General features: G+C 36.4%; 3 protein-coding genes across 9 annotated transcripts in view; 1 reads left to right on the forward strand and 2 right to left on the reverse strand.

Moving 5' to 3' along the window:
• Positions 1-211: 211 nt before the first annotated feature.
• Positions 212-4,678, reverse strand: dph7 (diphthamide biosynthesis 7). Of its 5 annotated transcripts, none has more exons than XM_048187525.1 (9): positions 4,279-4,678; positions 4,036-4,169; positions 3,455-3,542; positions 2,686-2,780; positions 2,444-2,598; positions 1,941-2,013; positions 1,753-1,818; positions 1,400-1,572; positions 212-919 (listed from the first exon to the last, which is right to left on the reverse strand). In XM_048187525.1, the coding sequence occupies exons 1-9, from the start codon at positions 4,417-4,419 to the stop codon at positions 495-497; spliced, it is 1,350 nt and encodes a 449-aa protein (XP_048043482.1). In that variant the 5' UTR covers positions 4,420-4,678; the 3' UTR covers positions 212-494. The 5 variants fall into 5 exon arrangements, with proteins under 5 accessions (XP_048043482.1, XP_048043478.1, XP_048043480.1 ...); XM_048187521.1 differs by having other exon boundaries at positions 2,444-2,601; XM_048187523.1 differs by having other exon boundaries at positions 4,036-4,172.
• A 9-nt stretch (positions 4,679-4,687) lies between these two features.
• Positions 4,688-7,227, forward strand: paxx (PAXX non-homologous end joining factor). The gene is made up of 7 exons (XM_048187526.1): positions 4,688-4,941; positions 5,533-5,593; positions 5,674-5,723; positions 5,828-6,012; positions 6,105-6,155; positions 6,778-6,868; positions 6,976-7,227. The coding sequence occupies exons 1-7, from the start codon at positions 4,826-4,828 to the stop codon at positions 7,022-7,024; spliced, it is 603 nt and encodes a 200-aa protein (XP_048043483.1). The 5' UTR covers positions 4,688-4,825; the 3' UTR covers positions 7,025-7,227.
• A 58-nt stretch (positions 7,228-7,285) lies between these two features.
• abca2 (ATP-binding cassette, sub-family A (ABC1), member 2) overlaps positions 7,286-16,816 on the reverse strand; it is an 80,851-nt gene continuing 71,320 nt past the window's right edge. For all 3 annotated transcript variants that reach the window (XM_048187517.1, XM_048187518.1, XM_048187516.1), the window contains 8 exons: positions 16,359-16,500; positions 15,958-16,092; positions 15,725-15,828; positions 14,418-14,510; positions 14,218-14,320; positions 11,528-11,665; positions 11,118-11,327; positions 7,286-9,334 (listed from right to left, as the gene is read on the reverse strand). In XM_048187517.1, coding sequence (XP_048043474.1) covers positions 9,299-9,334; positions 11,118-11,327; positions 11,528-11,665; positions 14,218-14,320; positions 14,418-14,510; positions 15,725-15,828; positions 15,958-16,092; positions 16,359-16,500 — 961 coding nt within the window. In that variant the 3' untranslated portion in view covers positions 7,286-9,298. The remainder of the gene's footprint in view (positions 9,335-11,117; positions 11,328-11,527; positions 11,666-14,217; positions 14,321-14,417; positions 14,511-15,724; positions 15,829-15,957; positions 16,093-16,358; positions 16,501-16,816) is intronic.

Consider the following 16,816-nt stretch of genomic DNA (forward strand, 5'->3'; position numbering starts at 1 on the left):
AAGAAACAATGTAACTTAACAGAGACTAAATATTTTCCAAATATTTATAATATTACAGTGTAAGTAAAAACTATTAAATGCCTTTTAAATTTTAGGATGAGGGTCTCTTGCATGAGGATGATCCTGTTTTGGGGTCTCTTGAACTTAAAAGATCTACAACTGCTGCCTTCGAAAAACTATTATACAGAAGAAATAAATGTAGACACTTGTATTTTTTTAATACGATTATGGTTTATTTGTTATAAAAGGTCTTTGTTTAGTTCTCAATGTAAAACTAAATTTGGGCTAATACCTTTAGAAAAATGTTCTTTACATTTTCTAGCTAAAACATATAGTCAGAAAATAACAATCAGTTGAAATACAGATATTCCAAAATTGCATATATTGAATACAAAGCAATATTGGAGATGTTCCAGCAGGACACTGCACTGAAATGAGCAGTTACAAATAAGCTCATCTCAAAAGGGTTTTATAGCCCATCATAGCAACTGTGTTCAGGAAGAGGGGGCGGGTTCAGACGGCATCTTTTCTTTCTCTGGGCTCCAGTCCCATCTCCAAACGTGCATCATGTGGTCGTAGAAAGAGCAGGTAGCCATCAGGCAGGACAGAGACTGTGCATCTCTGTCAGGGCTGGTGAAGGGGTCTGGAACTGGACTTTTTTCGGGTAAAAGACAGGTATGGTCAGGTATGTATTGCCCCGAATCATCCTCCAGAGAGGTATCAAAGCTGGCAGTGGGCGATTCATACTGGATCCTGAGATGACCTGTGGACTGTGTGAGCCCAATGCTGGTTTGGGGAGGTTCTTGAGGAGAGGGGGGCATGGAGTTGCTTAGGGGGAGTCTGGACCAGTCTGCTCCATATGCTAAAGAGTTGTGTAGAATATAAGAGGCCAGAACAGGACATGGTGCATCTTGTCCCTCTACAAATGTGGATATTAGGGAGAAACAAAAGTTACTGTGAAGAACTGTAAATTACACTACAGTTAAAAGGTTTGAGGTTGGTAAGATTTTGTAATGTTTTTGAAAGAAGTTTCTTATGCTCACAAAGGCTGCATTCATTTGATCAGATATAGGAGTATTAGCACTAATATTGTGAAATATTATTACAATTTAAGATAACTTTTATTTTAATATATTTTATTCCTGAGATGACAAAGCTATTACTCCAGTCTTCAGTGTCACATGATCATTTCTTTGATAATTTCTTATAAATATCAAAGTTGAAAATGGTTGTGCTACTTAATATTTTTGTGGAAACCGTGATTTATATATATTTTTAGGGCTCTTTAGAAATATCTTTTAAAAAAAAAAAAAATCACTGACCCCAAACTTTTTAACGGTAGTGGACACATTTATCATTGATATTGAAAGCGGCAAGTATCAGTAACAGTAATTCTTACCCATAGCTTTCTGGCAGTGGAGAATATGGAAATCATTATGCATACATGCAGCTAACAGCAGGTGCTCTTGACTGGGGTGCCACTTGAGTCTCCACACGCCGCCACCCACTGCAGTCTCACTCAGGGGCTGCTTCATGTTCCTCTCGTCCCAGAGCAACACGTTCTCATCATAGCTACAAGAGGGACAAAAACATGTATACTGAAATATTGTATTTTTGATGATTGCTTCAGCAGAAACTAAGGGAATAATCTCATTATCACAACAGACTCTTTTTTTTGATGATGATTTCTGCAATAATTAACTATTTTTATTTATTTATAATTAATGTTTTATATTATCAGTTGCCTCCTACCTCCCGGTGGCTAGTATGTGTTCTCGATGGGGGTTACTGTGTATGCTGCATACTCCCATAGTGTGTCTGAGACAGGAGAGCAGTATTTATTCACCTTGACTGTGCATAAACGGCATTAACAGTCATAGAACATAATTAAGATGCTAAAAGTAATGTTGGTGGATGAAACATCATAGCTACTGTCTTACCTCTTGCTGGTGAAGGTGGGGGAAGAGGAACCCATTCTCAGATCCCAGCCCTTTAGTTTGCAGTCATCACCACCTGAGACAGTAAATATACAAAGTAATGGGTAACACTTTACTATATAATAAGGTCCCATTAGTTAATGCATGAACATTAACCAACAATGAGCAGCACATTTAAGTATTTATTAATCTTTGTTAATATTAGGCAATAAAATAACTGTTCATTGTTAGTTCATATCAGCTCAGATCAATATTTCAATTTTAGTCATTTTAGTAGTTCAACTTATTTTATTTCAGTTAGTTGCCAAGGCAACATTTTGAATTTATTTAACATTTTTAGTTTAAGGTTTTTCATCTAATATTTACACATTATTTCAGCTTTATTTCAATTATCAAAAACAATTTTTAATAGTTTTAGTTATCAATAACAACACTAAAACAATGACGATACATGTAACAGCACCACAGTGACAAACAGTTCCTTTGTTTGCGCTTTTTCTTCATACCTGAATAAACAATCTGAGTATCCCAGTAACTAAACGCTGAGATCCAGGCTTCAAAGTCGTGAGCTTTCCACTGACACAAAGCAGTTAAACTGGCTTCCCCCAGAGACAGCACTGTGAGAGAGCCGGTTGAGTCACTGGACACCACACGCACATCACTGCTAAAAAAAGACAACAATAACCATTATATACAGAGACAAATGCAATGGCAAATCACCAGTCCATCAATGATGAGCGCACCTTACCTCTCACCTCTCCCTGTGGACCAGTCTAAAGACAAGGCCAGTCTGTCAGGACCCAACTCTGCTCTCAACTCACACTCCAGACCACAGGTGCCCTGCTACTGAGGACACAGTCCAAACAGGCAAAAGACACTTAATGAGGTAAAAACAATGATACAGCAATAAAACATCTTAACATGTCTGATGCCTACAATGTTAGGGGGACTAGGGTCCTGAGCAAAGCTCCAAAGGGGCCGCAGGATGATTTCAAATTATATATGTATTATTAATATAAGTTATATAATAATAAATATTAAATCTATAATTAATTTTAAATATTATGAATAATTTTAGTATTAATATTTAATTTTAATTATCATCTAACTGAATTAAAATGCTTTAAAAACAAAAATAAAGAAACTAAAATCATATTTCCTCCTCATTTTTTTAAATATATATATATATTTTAATTAAAATTAATTGTAATTTTAATTATGTAACATAATTCAAATGTTTAAAAAACTAAATCAAGACACTGAAATCATATTTCCTTTTACTCTCAATAACTATTCTTTTTCACACAGAGGATATTTTCAACTTAAAATGTGAATCATTTATTGTTGTTAAAGTGCTTAATAAGATGAACTTCTGGTTATGCATTTCCAACAACATTCCAATGGCTGGATTTAACTTGAAATAATAACTGATGCTGTCAATACAGCTTAACTTTTATTATATCTATCACAGTCCTTGAATGTACATCTCCTCATGCAGCATGAGTTTGATTGGTCACCTGAGGCTCCATGAGCTTGTACAGCTGGATTTCTCCACTAGCTGTGGCCATACCCAACAATGGACGCTCTGATATTGGCACATGACACCTGAGGAATTCAAACATAGCTATAAGAATTTGATTCAGCATTCATGCCAATACTGGAGAGGCTGCTCACTGCAGAGCCATCGGTGGACCGAGAGGTCCAGCTCGCCATCTCTGGATGTAATTTGGGCATAATGGGTGGAGCTAGACGGTTCAACCACACCCTAACTCTACCCATAACTCTACACCTCCACCAATTAGATCCAAAGAAGTGGAGTTGGACAAGGTCAAGCTCAACCTATGACGTCCAGAGAGCTAGAGCTGGACGTCATTTGGCTCTACAGTGAGCACTACTTGGAGAACTGACCATCTGTCCAGACTACAAACTGTAGGACAGGCGGTGTGGAGAATGGATCCAAGCCATCACAATAAACAATATGCATATTATATACACAGAATAATTATACAAAATTCAATACAATATACACGTAGAGTGTGTAATAGTGTAAGTTAAGAGTGAATTGTAGTGAGCAGAATGAATAGTGAGACTGACTGACCACTTGAGGTCGAGTATAGCAGGAGTGTCTATTCTCTGAGTCTCTGTCAGTGGAGGGATGAACGATGGTTGAGGATTACAGTGAAACAGATAAAGTCGACCGATTCTGTTCGGGGCAGTAGATTCTTCTGCTGTCTGCTGTTAATAGAAAACACTGTTTAAATGTATAAGTGACCAGTTCATACAACTAATAATACCACACACAAAATATCATAAAATAAACCCGAAAGATATTTTGCATTACCTTATCATCGCCTTTTTGAAGTTGGTAAGTGCCACATGCCAGAACATGAGACCATTGTGGTAATGGGCACCACTCCACGGTATCAGCGCTTAACTCCGTGTCAAACACTTGCAGGGTTCGAGTTCGAGACTGCCAACCCATTGAAGCGGCTCGGCATAATATGAAGCAACTTAGAATTGATAATAGCTGTAAGTGACCAAGAAATGACTGTACGCGTGCTGTCGGTCTATGATCCCTACATACAGCACAGCAGACCAGCTGTCAGTCAATAATTTATTTAAATTTTATATAATTTTTTATATTAAATTTACATTCAATTTCATAGCTTCATTTCAAAAAATCAGTTTCCAGCTCATATACATTTTCGTGTAACTTCTCCTTTTATCGTTTTTAAGAGGTAAACAGGACGTGAATGGCTCAACAACTTCCGGGTGGCTGAAGTCTGACTGGCTGAGCGTTTAAATCGCGCCCTTGTTGTTATTGGTGAACAGTTCCTGGTTGAAAGCATGAAGTTTCCACTTTTTATGTGATTGTATGGTACACCAGTATGGATCAGAATAACTCCGAGTCAAAATCTGTCCTCTGCACATTGCTGGATAAAAACGATCAGTCCAAGTATGTGTTTTTTACGCAAAAGCGATCCGCAGGAGACATAAACATAGGGTGAGTTGATATGAAATGCCAAGCAGTGACAGCAGTTGATGTGTGTGTGTGTGTGTGTGTGTGTGTGTGTGTGTTTGTTTGTTTATATCAAAACTGGAAATATAATAAAAAAAAAAAATTAAAAAAAAAAAAAAAAAAAAAAAATATATATATATATATATATATGCATGCAGTGTTATTTTAATATTTTAAATTATTATTTTTTATTTATTTCCAGTTTTGATTTTAAGTTTTAGTAAAAACACTTTAAAATAACTTTTTAGTAATAACACTTTAAAATAACACTTCTGTAATTATATATATATATATATATATATATATATTTCCATCTAATAGTTATATTCTATTTTATTTCAGCTTTATTTCAATTACTGAAAATTATTTTTAATAGCTTTAACTTTAGATAACCATAACACTGAATTACAAACTTGTTAATTGTTAACTGAATATTTGACACAAATATCTTAAACCCTAAATGTAAATATAATAATACAATTAAACATAGACATTGTTTACATTATAACATAGAAAATATATAAATATATTATATATGGTATATAATTGCATATACTGTGATGCCCTTTCCTTTAGATTTACCAATGGTGAAGATGTTTGGAAAACTCATCTTTCAGAGGAGATTCTGTCCCAGCTTGTAAGGATTTGTTGAGTCTTTCTATATGACAGATATTCCTCTTTTACAACAATAATACAAAGCTTTTTATTTATTTGCAGTTTAAGAAGTTTGCATTAAAGTCCACAGAGGATTATACCTTCAAGCTCAAGTGAGGCTCTATGAAAGCAACATGATGAGTAATTGATAGTCTGATTTCTTGGTTGGCAAGATCTTCTATCCCGACTGAGAACATCCTCTTGTGTATCTGGACAGATGTGCATGTAAGGCAGGCAGAGCATTTGTGAAGCTGCAGGAGGACAGTGCTGTGCTGCATTTAGGAGCTGAACCTACAGACCTCAGTCTGTCTCTTTCAAAACTCACGGACTCTGAGGGAAGGACAGAAGTCAAGGACCTGCTTTTTAAAATGGCTGACAGCCTGCAACAGCTAGAAAGTCAAGGCAAGCAAAGATGCTTTCAATTATTATAACCACATTTTTTCGAAGTAATTAAACCCTGCAGCTAAATGTTTGATGTTTTTAATCATTTTTAGGTTCTTCTTCTTCTTTTAGTCCAGTCAAGAGCACTCAGAAGAAGAGTTCTGGTAAGTTAAGGCAGTACTCTTTAAGCTTGTTAGTTGTCAAGTGGATTTTAATCAGTGGTTCTCAAACTTTTGATTTAAAAATGACGTAAATTTTGTTATATTAAAGGGTTAGTTCACCCAAAAATGAAAATAACGTCATTTATTACTCACCCTCATGTCGTTCCACACCCGTAAGACCTTCGTTAATCTTCGGAACGCAAATTAAGATATTTTTGTTGAAATCCGATGGCTCAGTGAGGCCTGCATAGGGAGCAATGACATTTCCTCTCTCAAGATCCATTAATGTACTAAAAACATATTTAAATCAGTTCATGTGAGTACAGTGGTTCAATATTAATATTACAAAGGGACGAGAATATTTTTGTGCCAAAAAAACTAAATAACGAAATATAGTGATGGCAGATTTCAAAACACTGATTCAGGAAGCTTCTGAACACGTCAAGCCTCCAAAATGCTGAAATCATCTTGAATGTCTTAGCCTGATTCATTATAGTAAGCATTTTATTATATATTAGGATGACTACTTTTGAATATTATCTTGAACAAAACCTTGGGAGTCAAAAATGTTGAGAATTACTGAAATTGTTTAAGCTCATTTAAAATGACATTTTTCTTTTTTAAGAATATGAACCTAGAACACAGCACAAGGGTCCTATAGTAGCAGTTAGAAAACGTCTTCCTGGGGATTCTCTCATCAACCCAGGAACAAAAAGGTGAACTTTTTTTTTTTTTTTTTAAATTGACAGACTCCTAAATAAAAAAATCTGTGAAATTTCTTTCTTCGCCTTCTGTTCACTGATCATTTCTATCTATTTTACAGAAAGAAACCTGCAACAGGTGTGGCCTTTGATGATGGAGATGATGAATGATGTCAACGTGACCTCTGAAATGTGACCTTTTATTAAACATGAATTGTCCGTTTTTAACTAACTCAACACTATCAGTTTTTAAAATATAACTTGCATTGCAATTACACCATGAACTGTTTTAAGTCATCATGCATCTATTTAAGGTTTTCTTTATATGTTTTCCCTTTTTAAATTGCTAATAAAAATGGTATTTTTAAATGTGATCACTGAAACTTTCCTTTTATTCAAAAGACTCAATGTACAAATAAAAAACTCACAAAATCAATTTAACAATTTATTGATTTAATTATTCTCTTTTCTTTCCGTTAATATTAAAAACATCAGTTCACCCCAGTTAGCACAAGAGAATGGAAACAATAAAGGTAATTGAAAACAAGCTGAAAAGGTCCGGTCAATCTTGTTACAAGGGAATTCACCTGAACATATAGGTATTACTGGATGAAAAAAACGTTCATAAATATTGAATCATATTCACATGTACTGAAGTTACATTCCAAAGCACTTACTAGAAAGATAAAACTAAACCACCTCCTTAACCATAATGCTATTTTATATGATACAGAACCACACTCATGTTTGCTGGTGTCTTAAATCACTGCACATGTTCATTTCCAAAGTGAAAAGCAGCTTGCACTGATCTTTAGTTAGGCTGTTGAGGTTCTCCGTTAGCAGGAAAAATTCTGAAGTGGCCCGGACGCCTTAATAATCAAAGTGAGACTTTGAGTGTTCATTAGGTCAGTTTTCACATAGCTGGTCACAATTCATTTACACATTTCAAAAACTATGCTTCATTTCCCTTTGGTCATCGTACATGAAAATGCACCGAAGGCCTCCTTATCCGTCTTTGCATTCCTATCTTTGAGGAGCTCAAAAATATTGACCATACTCTTTAACGCAGCAACGTCAGAAAAATAAGACACCATTATAGTACTAAGTGCCGACAATTGTGCAAGATTCGGAGATTAAGCACGGTTAGACTGTCACGTGGACGTGAAGGAGAATCATCATTTCATTTCAAATAAACAACATAATTGGCTAATTTCAGGTCAAAGAACAAAAATTTTACACTTGTATTACATTACAGTGCAAACAACAAAATCAAAACCTCCTGCTATTCAATAAACAGACATATTTCAAGGGTTCTCAAATACAATAATAAAGAGCAATGACCTGATTTCGGTCTATCTGTAATAACAGTGACTCAAAGTTAACCTTTGGCTTCACAGTGATAGAGTGACACTTATTATGAACGTTTCAACGGACATCTGTATTACGCAGCTTTTAACAATTTGCGGTAACGCAACGTAAAAGACACCGGTTTCACTTACAATTTGTTTCAAAAAATGAGAAACCCCTGGTTCAGGAGACACAAAAGTCAGCACAAAACACTTATGCCCTTTACATTCAATTACAAGACCATAAACATCTCGAATAGCAATGCTTGTTCGGTCCGGTTCGACTAAAGGCCTTTGAATCAGTCGCGAGTCATTCGCTATTGAATGTCCGATGTAAAAACTTCAATGAAGGTGCACAGGTACATTTGCATTCTTCAACAAGAACAACGGGTCTGTTCAAAACATTTAAGCATAGTAAAATTTCTTCAACCCAACAACACAACAGGCTTGTCTTTTTTTAGCATGCTCTCAATGCAGGAACAAATAAACAAACTAGGTCAGAGTAAAGAAAAATATGTATAATTACAACCGTTTCAACTGAACGTGAGGATAAACAGTCATAAAAAGAACAAGTTGCAAAGGCCGAACCCATTCCTTGAGGGATGATTATGTTATGACATCAACACTACAATTAAAACAATTTCAACGTGTGATCAGTTTAAAGATAGTACGACCATATTCAAATTTAAAGCGATACCAAAATAAACCATACGGCCGGTTTGTATCTACGAAATACATTCTCGTTAATTCCCATCCAGCAGGCTTGAATATGAAGTACAGTAATATACGTTTCCATAAACCATCATCTCCAGAACGCAGAAGGGGAGGCCGTGGACGAAGTACCTCACAGTACCGTTCTCTCTGGCCCGATCATGTTCAGGCCCAGACAGTCCATATCTCTGTTTAGAGTTCCCAGAAGAGCCGTTCTCTTGTTCCGCTAAGTGCAAATGGAAACAAGAACAACCCACTCGCTGGGCCAGAGAGATGGATCCTCTCCAGCGAGAAATAAAACACACAAATGTCTTTCACCATACAGACACGGGTCTGAACTTGAGGCTTATTTTTTACCATCTCTCCATCTGTGAGATCAACAGCTGTTTCAGCACAGAGTGTCTGTATTAAAGGACAACTGTACCTGTGAGAAGACAAAATAAAAATGAGTACAGAGAAGTATTTTAAACAATGTAGTACAGTAGTCTTGGGACAAATAAAAACATATGATTGATATGAATATTTTAAAGGCCCAACCAGAGTTACCTAACTGGTATATGGCTAGCACTGCCAGTGCAGTTCTATTTGCCAACAAATTACTCTTTTGATTTGGTTCTTTTAATGAATCTGTCAAAAGTTAATGGTTTGAATCGGTCTAACGCAGTCCAGTCCTGCTCCTGGCCACTGTCCTGCAGAGTTTAGCCAAATAACTTATACTGACAAGAAGTGAAACTCAATAGAACGTTCCATTGCAACACCGGCGCCCAGCAGCGGCCCTACGCTTCCGCCATTTTGGGGTGAAAGCGACTCGGCAGTCCACTAGTTTCTATGGCAATATCAGCTGCTTTGTTAAAAAAAAAGTATGTTAAAGCTAAAATCCAACCTGAATGATGACAACACAGAATAAAATACTATCACTAGTGATCATCAAATCCTTTTAAAGTTTATTTAACATTTGCTCTCTGGAAACCCAGTCAGTTTGGGTTGAAATTATTTGAAGTTCAAGTATTAGCATTATAAACACTGAATTAATACCAACATATGAAATTAAATTAAGGACTTGTTTCAGAAAAATTGGGAATGTTGGACAATAACAGAATATAACAGCTTGACAGTAAACTGTTTTTGCAGTGTTGTCTTATATAAATATCTGACTATAAAAAATAAAAAACAGCCACTGTGTCCAAAAGTGGGAATTATGGGATAACAGACACAGCAATGCATCAAACGTATATATTTCAGACCTAGTGGAGTAATTTACTATATTTCTCCACTCTGAAATATTGTACGTTTTAATCCCCTGGATCATGCTACAAACATTATGATGTTAACTTTATTAATTTTTAATTAATAAAATTTTATTTTTAAAGTTGCATAAAATGGAAATATTCAATAAAGTAGGCTAACTACATTACCTCAGATGTGTACGTTAATGGTTGGATTCCACAATTGATAACATAAAACATATATAGGCTAAGACAATACAACATTTACTGTAGGTGTCATTAAATTTACTGAATTTTACATTTTCACCCCAAAATGGCGGCCGCTCTACCGAATCGCCACCTAGTGACTGTTACCCAAAAAGCATCAGAGTTTTGCCTCTTGGGTTTTATACTCTTTGGTTCAACCTCAATTAAAACACACCTGAAGCAGCCAATCAAGCTCCTACTAGGCTTACTAGAAACTTCCAGGCAGATGTGTTGAGGCAAGTTGGAGCTAAACTCTGCAGGACAGTGACCCTCCAGGACCGAGTTTGGACACCCTGGCTCTAACAAATTACTCCGTGAATCTGTCAGAACATTGCATTAACTTCTGAATCACTTACTGACTTTATGATAATGTGTAGATAAAGATTCACAAAATATTTTTAAATTGCATTAAACACTGTTTTACCTTACAAAAATACACTACTTTATTCTTCCACGTGTCTACAAAAGTTAATGTTGATTTGTGAGATCAGTTAAACAGTACAATTAATTTCTTTCATACACTTCACTTTTTTGACATTACAGCAGCCACAGTCTGATTCTGAATCCATAAGAAGCTGAGCCGAATTGTTCTTTATGTCTCTATAAATCACAACCCAAGATGACTGGTATTACGAGCAAAAGAGCAATAAGTCTTATGCAAACTATGCCAAGAATTTAAGATTTAATTGAATTGAATCTCATTAAATGAAATAGTTTTTATGTCCCAAGTCTTACCCTTTCTTCCTCAAAGCTGATCAATCCTTCGTCATCATCACTCTCAAGTTCATCTGGCTCTTCACTTACTAGAGCGTTGAGTTCTGTGTTAGCGGGACGAGGCCTGAGGATGCTTAGCAGCCGCTGCAGTGGTGACTGACCAGCACTAGATGGGGAACTTTCTTGTTGTTCTAAGTTATCGCTTTGCTTTTTTGCAAAGTTAACAAAGACCTAAGAAAAGATAATAAGATATTACTACTTTTTCTTGTTACAGTATATGCAGCTTTTGGGTTAATATTGTACACATTTAATTCTTTTGCATCCATATAATGGATTTTGACCAGCTGTCAGTCAAAGAAACTACTGCTTAATTCACTTTCATTACTTCACTCTTTCTCTATTACTGTATCCTTTCTCTGAGATATACTTACGTTGTCCAGGGTTGTCTGGCTCACAGAATAATCCTCGATGCTCAGCACCTCCACCACCTGCTCCATTTTGCTAAAGACCTGAGCCAGAGAGATGTTCTCTGACTTCAGCTGGTACTGAATCTTGGTGTGGTGCCGCTCCTTATGTGAAGAAATACGCAGAAGTTTACAATTTTTACTGCAAGCGAAGCAAGCTCAAAATATACACACATGTATGCTTAGTTTTGTCAGCATTGCACAAAAACACCTTGCAACTTTCTACAAATATGAAAACTCATTGTCTTATATATTACAATCCAAACTGATAACATAGAGCACAGGTGTCCAAACTTTTTTAAAAGGGGGCCAGATTCGATGTTGTGTACTCATCTGGGGGCTGGTTCCTTTTCTAGTGTATATATATATATATATATATATATATATATATATATATATATATATATATATATATATATATATATATATATATATATATATATATTTATATTAGCCTACATGTTTTGTTTCTTGAAAACATGACAGATTTGCCAAAGCTTGAGCTGAAAGTAAAGTAGTTTGAGATAGGATACAGATGTAAATTTAATACACAAACAATATTTGTAAAACTTAACCTCATTTTTAAAGGGTGAAATTTAAATAATATTACTGAATTTGAACTCTATTCTCATTTAAATTAAAAAAGTACTCCAATTAGATCACTGCAGGTAAAACCACACATGGCACCTCACTACATGGTAAAAAGTTAAAATATTGTTTCTATATCTAGAATGGCTTTATGGTATTGTGAAACTGCATGATTTGTAAATTATGCATGGTGGGCCACAAGACAAGCTGCGGGCTATTTGAAATTCACCTCGGGATACCCCTGATATAGAGGTACTTGTACCGCCATCTGTTTTGGAGACATGTGAGCTGATGCATAGCAAATATGAAATATTGTGTGTGTGTGTGTGTGTATTATATATATATATATATATATATACACACACACACACAGAGTATCTCACATAAGTGAGTACACCCCTCACATTTTTGTAAATATTTTATTGTATATTTTTATGTGACAACACTGAAGAAATGACACTTTGCTACAATGTACAGTAGTGAGTGTACAGCTTGTACAACAGTGTAAATTTACTGTCCCCTCAAAATAACTCGACACACAGCCATTAATGTCTAAAACGCTGGCCACAAAAGTGAGTACACCCCTAAGTGAAAATGTCCAAATTGGGCCCAATTAGCCATTTTCTCTCCCCGGTGTCATGTGACTCGTTAGTGTTACAAAGTCTCAGGTGTGAATGGGGAGCAGGTGTGTTAAATTTGGTGTTATCGCTCTCACTCTCTCATACTGGTCACTGGAAGTTCAACATGGCACCTCATGGCAAAGAACTCTCTGAGGATCTGAAAAAAAAGAATTGTTGCTCTACATAAAGATGGCGTAGGCTATAAGAAGATTGCCAAGACTGAAACTGAGCTGCAGCACGGTGGCCAAGACCATAATAGTGGTTTAACAGGACAGGTTCCAGTCAGAACAGGCCTCGCCATGGTCGACCAAAGAAGTTGAGTGCACGTGCTCAGCGTCATATCCAGAGGTAGTGTTAGGGAAATAGATGTATGAGTGCTGCCAGCATTGCTGCAGAGGTTGAAGGGGTTGGGGGTCAGCCTGTCAGTGCTCAGACCATACGCCGCACACTGCATCAAACCACTGCATGGCAGAAGGAAGCCTCTTCTAAAGATGATGCACAAAAAAGCCCGCAAACAGTTTGCTGAAGACAAGCAGACTAAGGACATGGAATGTGTTCTGTGGTCTGAGGTCTGATGTCCTGTGGTCTGATGAGACCAAGATAAACTTATTTGATTCAGATTGTGTCAAGCGTGTGTGGCGGCAACCAGGTGAGGAGTACAAAGACAAGTGTGTCTTGCCTACAGTCAAGCATGGTGGTGGGAGTGTCATGGTCTGGGGCTGCATGAGTGCTGCCGGCACTGGGGAGCTACAGTTCATTGAGGGAACCATGAATGAGCAGAGCATGATCCCCTCCCTTCGGAGACTGGGCCACAGAACGTATTCCAACATGATAATGACCCCAAACACACCTCCAAGACGATCACTGCCTTGCTAAAGAATGTCTCCAGTCCTAAACCCTATTGAGCATCTGTGGGGCATCCTCAAACGGAAGGTGGAGGAGCACAAGGTCTCTAACATCCACCAACTCTGTGATGTCGTCATTTAGGAGTGGAAGAGGACTTCAGTGGCAACCTGTGAAGCTCTGGTGAACTCCAAGCCTAAGAGGGTTAAGGCAGTTCTGGAAAATAATGGTGGCCACACAAAATATTGACACTTTGGGCCCAATTTGGACATTTTGACTTAGGGGTGTACTCACTTTTGTGGCCAGCGGTTTAGATATTAATGGCTGTGTGTTGAGTTATTTTGAGGGGACAGTAAATTTACACTGTTATACAAGCTGTACACTCACTACTTTACATTGTAGCAAATTGTCATTTCTTCAGTGTTGTCACATGAAAAGATATAATAAAATATTTACAAAAATGTGAGGGGTGTATTAGTTATTATTATTTTCTTAAAGTTTTATGCTTAAAATAAGGTACAAAAATCAACTTAATTCAAAATATATTATATATTCTGCCAAAAATACTTTGCATTTTCAGTACTGAATATTAATACTTTGATGCACCTTTAGGACGGCCTCTGGAAAATTCCTGTTGAAAAACCTTATCACTTCCTTGACACTAGCGGTGGTCTTAGTGCGTACTGTTATCATGTATCCATCCCCAAATCTGAAACAAATTAAAAAAAAAACAGTGTGGCAAAATATATAAGTGCACTGCATTGCACTCATGAATCCCATATTTTAGTGGCTGAGAGTTTTCAAACCTGTTTTTGAGATGCTGGATGCTTCCCAAACACTTGAATCTGCCATTAACCATGATGCCCAGTCTAGTGCATAAGGCTTCACACTCCTCCATACTGCAAATAAACATATCAGTACATTACAGAGCGAAAGTTCACTGCTATTAAAATTAAGGTAACACTTTAGTTAAGGGTCCAATTCTCACTGTTAGCTAGTTGCTTATTAGCAGTGTTAGGGAAAGTTTCTTTTAAAAGTAATGCATCACAATATTGTGTTACTCCCTAAAAAAGTAACCAACTGCGTTAGTTACATTTTATGAAAACTAATGCGTTATATTACTTTTGCGTTACTTTTTCACACCTGGGCTGGGCTTGCTTGTTTGTTTTTTAATAACAACAAAAAAGTTTTATTTTTGGCAAATGTTAAGGCTCTTTCACACCAAAAGTGAAATGAATAAGTCTCAGGCTGAAGGAAATGCATATTTACACTTGTACAGTAGAGGGCGCAGCTCAAACAAACCTTTCACCTGTGCTGCCATTCTGGATCTCAGAAGAATAGAATACAGGAGGAGGAAGTTCAACACTCTTATTTCTAAATCTAATCTAAAGTCATTTTTGCTTATTAGTACGGTCGAATTAGATCATTGAAGGTCAGCAGCAAAGACACTGGTTAATAAAGTGAGATTAAATATATAAAGTACATGTGTAATTTAATATAGTTAATTATTACAGGTTTGCATAAAATTCTGAGATTGTATTTCACTGTTTTTATTCATTTTGAGGAATACTGAATGTTTCTGTTCAATTGAGATGAGTAAATGCATATTCACGTTTAGTCTAGAACTACAATAACCGTCACGTTCACACAGCGCACAACTTCTCGGCACTTTATTTCTTTCAACATAAACAGGACAGGAGAGCTGTTAGTCAATAAATGTGAAAAAGTAACTTGCATTACTTATTTAAAAAAGTAACTTGGATATTTTGTTGTAAATTGAAAAAGTAATGTGTTACTTTACTTGTTACTTGAAAAAGGTAATCTGATTAATCTGGTTACTTGTAATGCATTACCTCCAACACTGCTTATTAGCATGCGTATTACTACGATATTGGCTGTTTATTATACTTATAAAGCACATATTAATGCCTTATTCTGCATGACCATATTCTACATCCCTTAATCCCAATACCTGAACTTAACAACTAATTTACTAACTACTGATAAGCAGTAATTGGGAGTTTATTGAGGCAAAATTCGTAGTTCTAAAAATCTAAAGTGTGACCAAAATTGAATATAAAACCGAAAACAAGATTTCTATAGGTTACCACACCTGTGTGATGTCAACACTACAGAACGTCCTGTCTTGATGATGTCAAGAATGAGGTTCCATAAGAACCGACGAGCCTTTGGGTCCATACCTGTGGTGGGCTCATCCTGTAATGACAAACAAGATCATGCTTAGACCTGCTTACAGTAATTAAACACAGCTCAGTTGTAATTAAGAAAATAATTTTTGCAGTGAGAGTGGAGAATGGTAAGGGAAGAGTGACAGGCAGATCTAACCAGAAAGATGAGTGAGGGGTATCCAATCAAAGCAATAGCTGTAGAGAGTTTGCGTTTGTTTCCTCCACTGTAGGTGCCAGCAGGTTTGTCAGCATACTTGGACAACTCCAACTTCTCCAGAGCCCACTGAACCACCTTCAGGACACAAAGTGAGAGCGAATGAGAGAGAGAGAGTGAGATATAAAAAGATAGTAGGAAGAAAAAATGTGATATTTTATTCTCGACAGTAAGTACACATTAAACTTTAAACTGCAGTTAACAATTATAGATTAAGTGCTTTTTCAAACTGATTTAAAGAGAGCTTTCATGAGCTCTTATCCATACTTGACTATCACCGATAAGTGCATGACAACCATTTACAGAATGCTGTGACTACACAGAGCGTGTGTCTGTGTGCTCACCCGTTCCTCATCTTTCCAGTGGATGCCGCGGAGGCGTGTGTACAGCTCCAGATGTTCTCGAGCAGTCAGGTCATCAAACAGAGCGTCAAACTGTGGGCAGTAACCGATGCTCTGCTGCACTCGTAAAAGCTCCCGCAAGATACTGCAAGACAATGAAAGACTCATTCTGACCAAGCCATTTACATTAGTAGTACATATACAACGTGGATTAAATAAGAAAACATCAAAAAGCTTTAACCTATCTATCTATCTATCTATCTATCTATCTATCTATCTATCTATCTATCTATCTATCTATCTATCTATCTATCTATCTATCCTACACTAATTAAGTTTTTTTTTTAATGTTTTTCAATTAAATTTCTTACACTCACCAAGGCTGCATTTATTTGATGAAAATACAGTAAAAACAGTTATATTGTGAAATATTACTACAATTTAAATTAAATGCTTTGTAT

The sequence above is a fragment of the Megalobrama amblycephala genome, linkage group LG4 (assembly GCF_018812025.1).
Source record: "Megalobrama amblycephala isolate DHTTF-2021 linkage group LG4, ASM1881202v1, whole genome shotgun sequence".
NCBI classification, from domain to species: Eukaryota; Metazoa; Chordata; class Actinopteri; order Cypriniformes; family Xenocyprididae; genus Megalobrama; species Megalobrama amblycephala.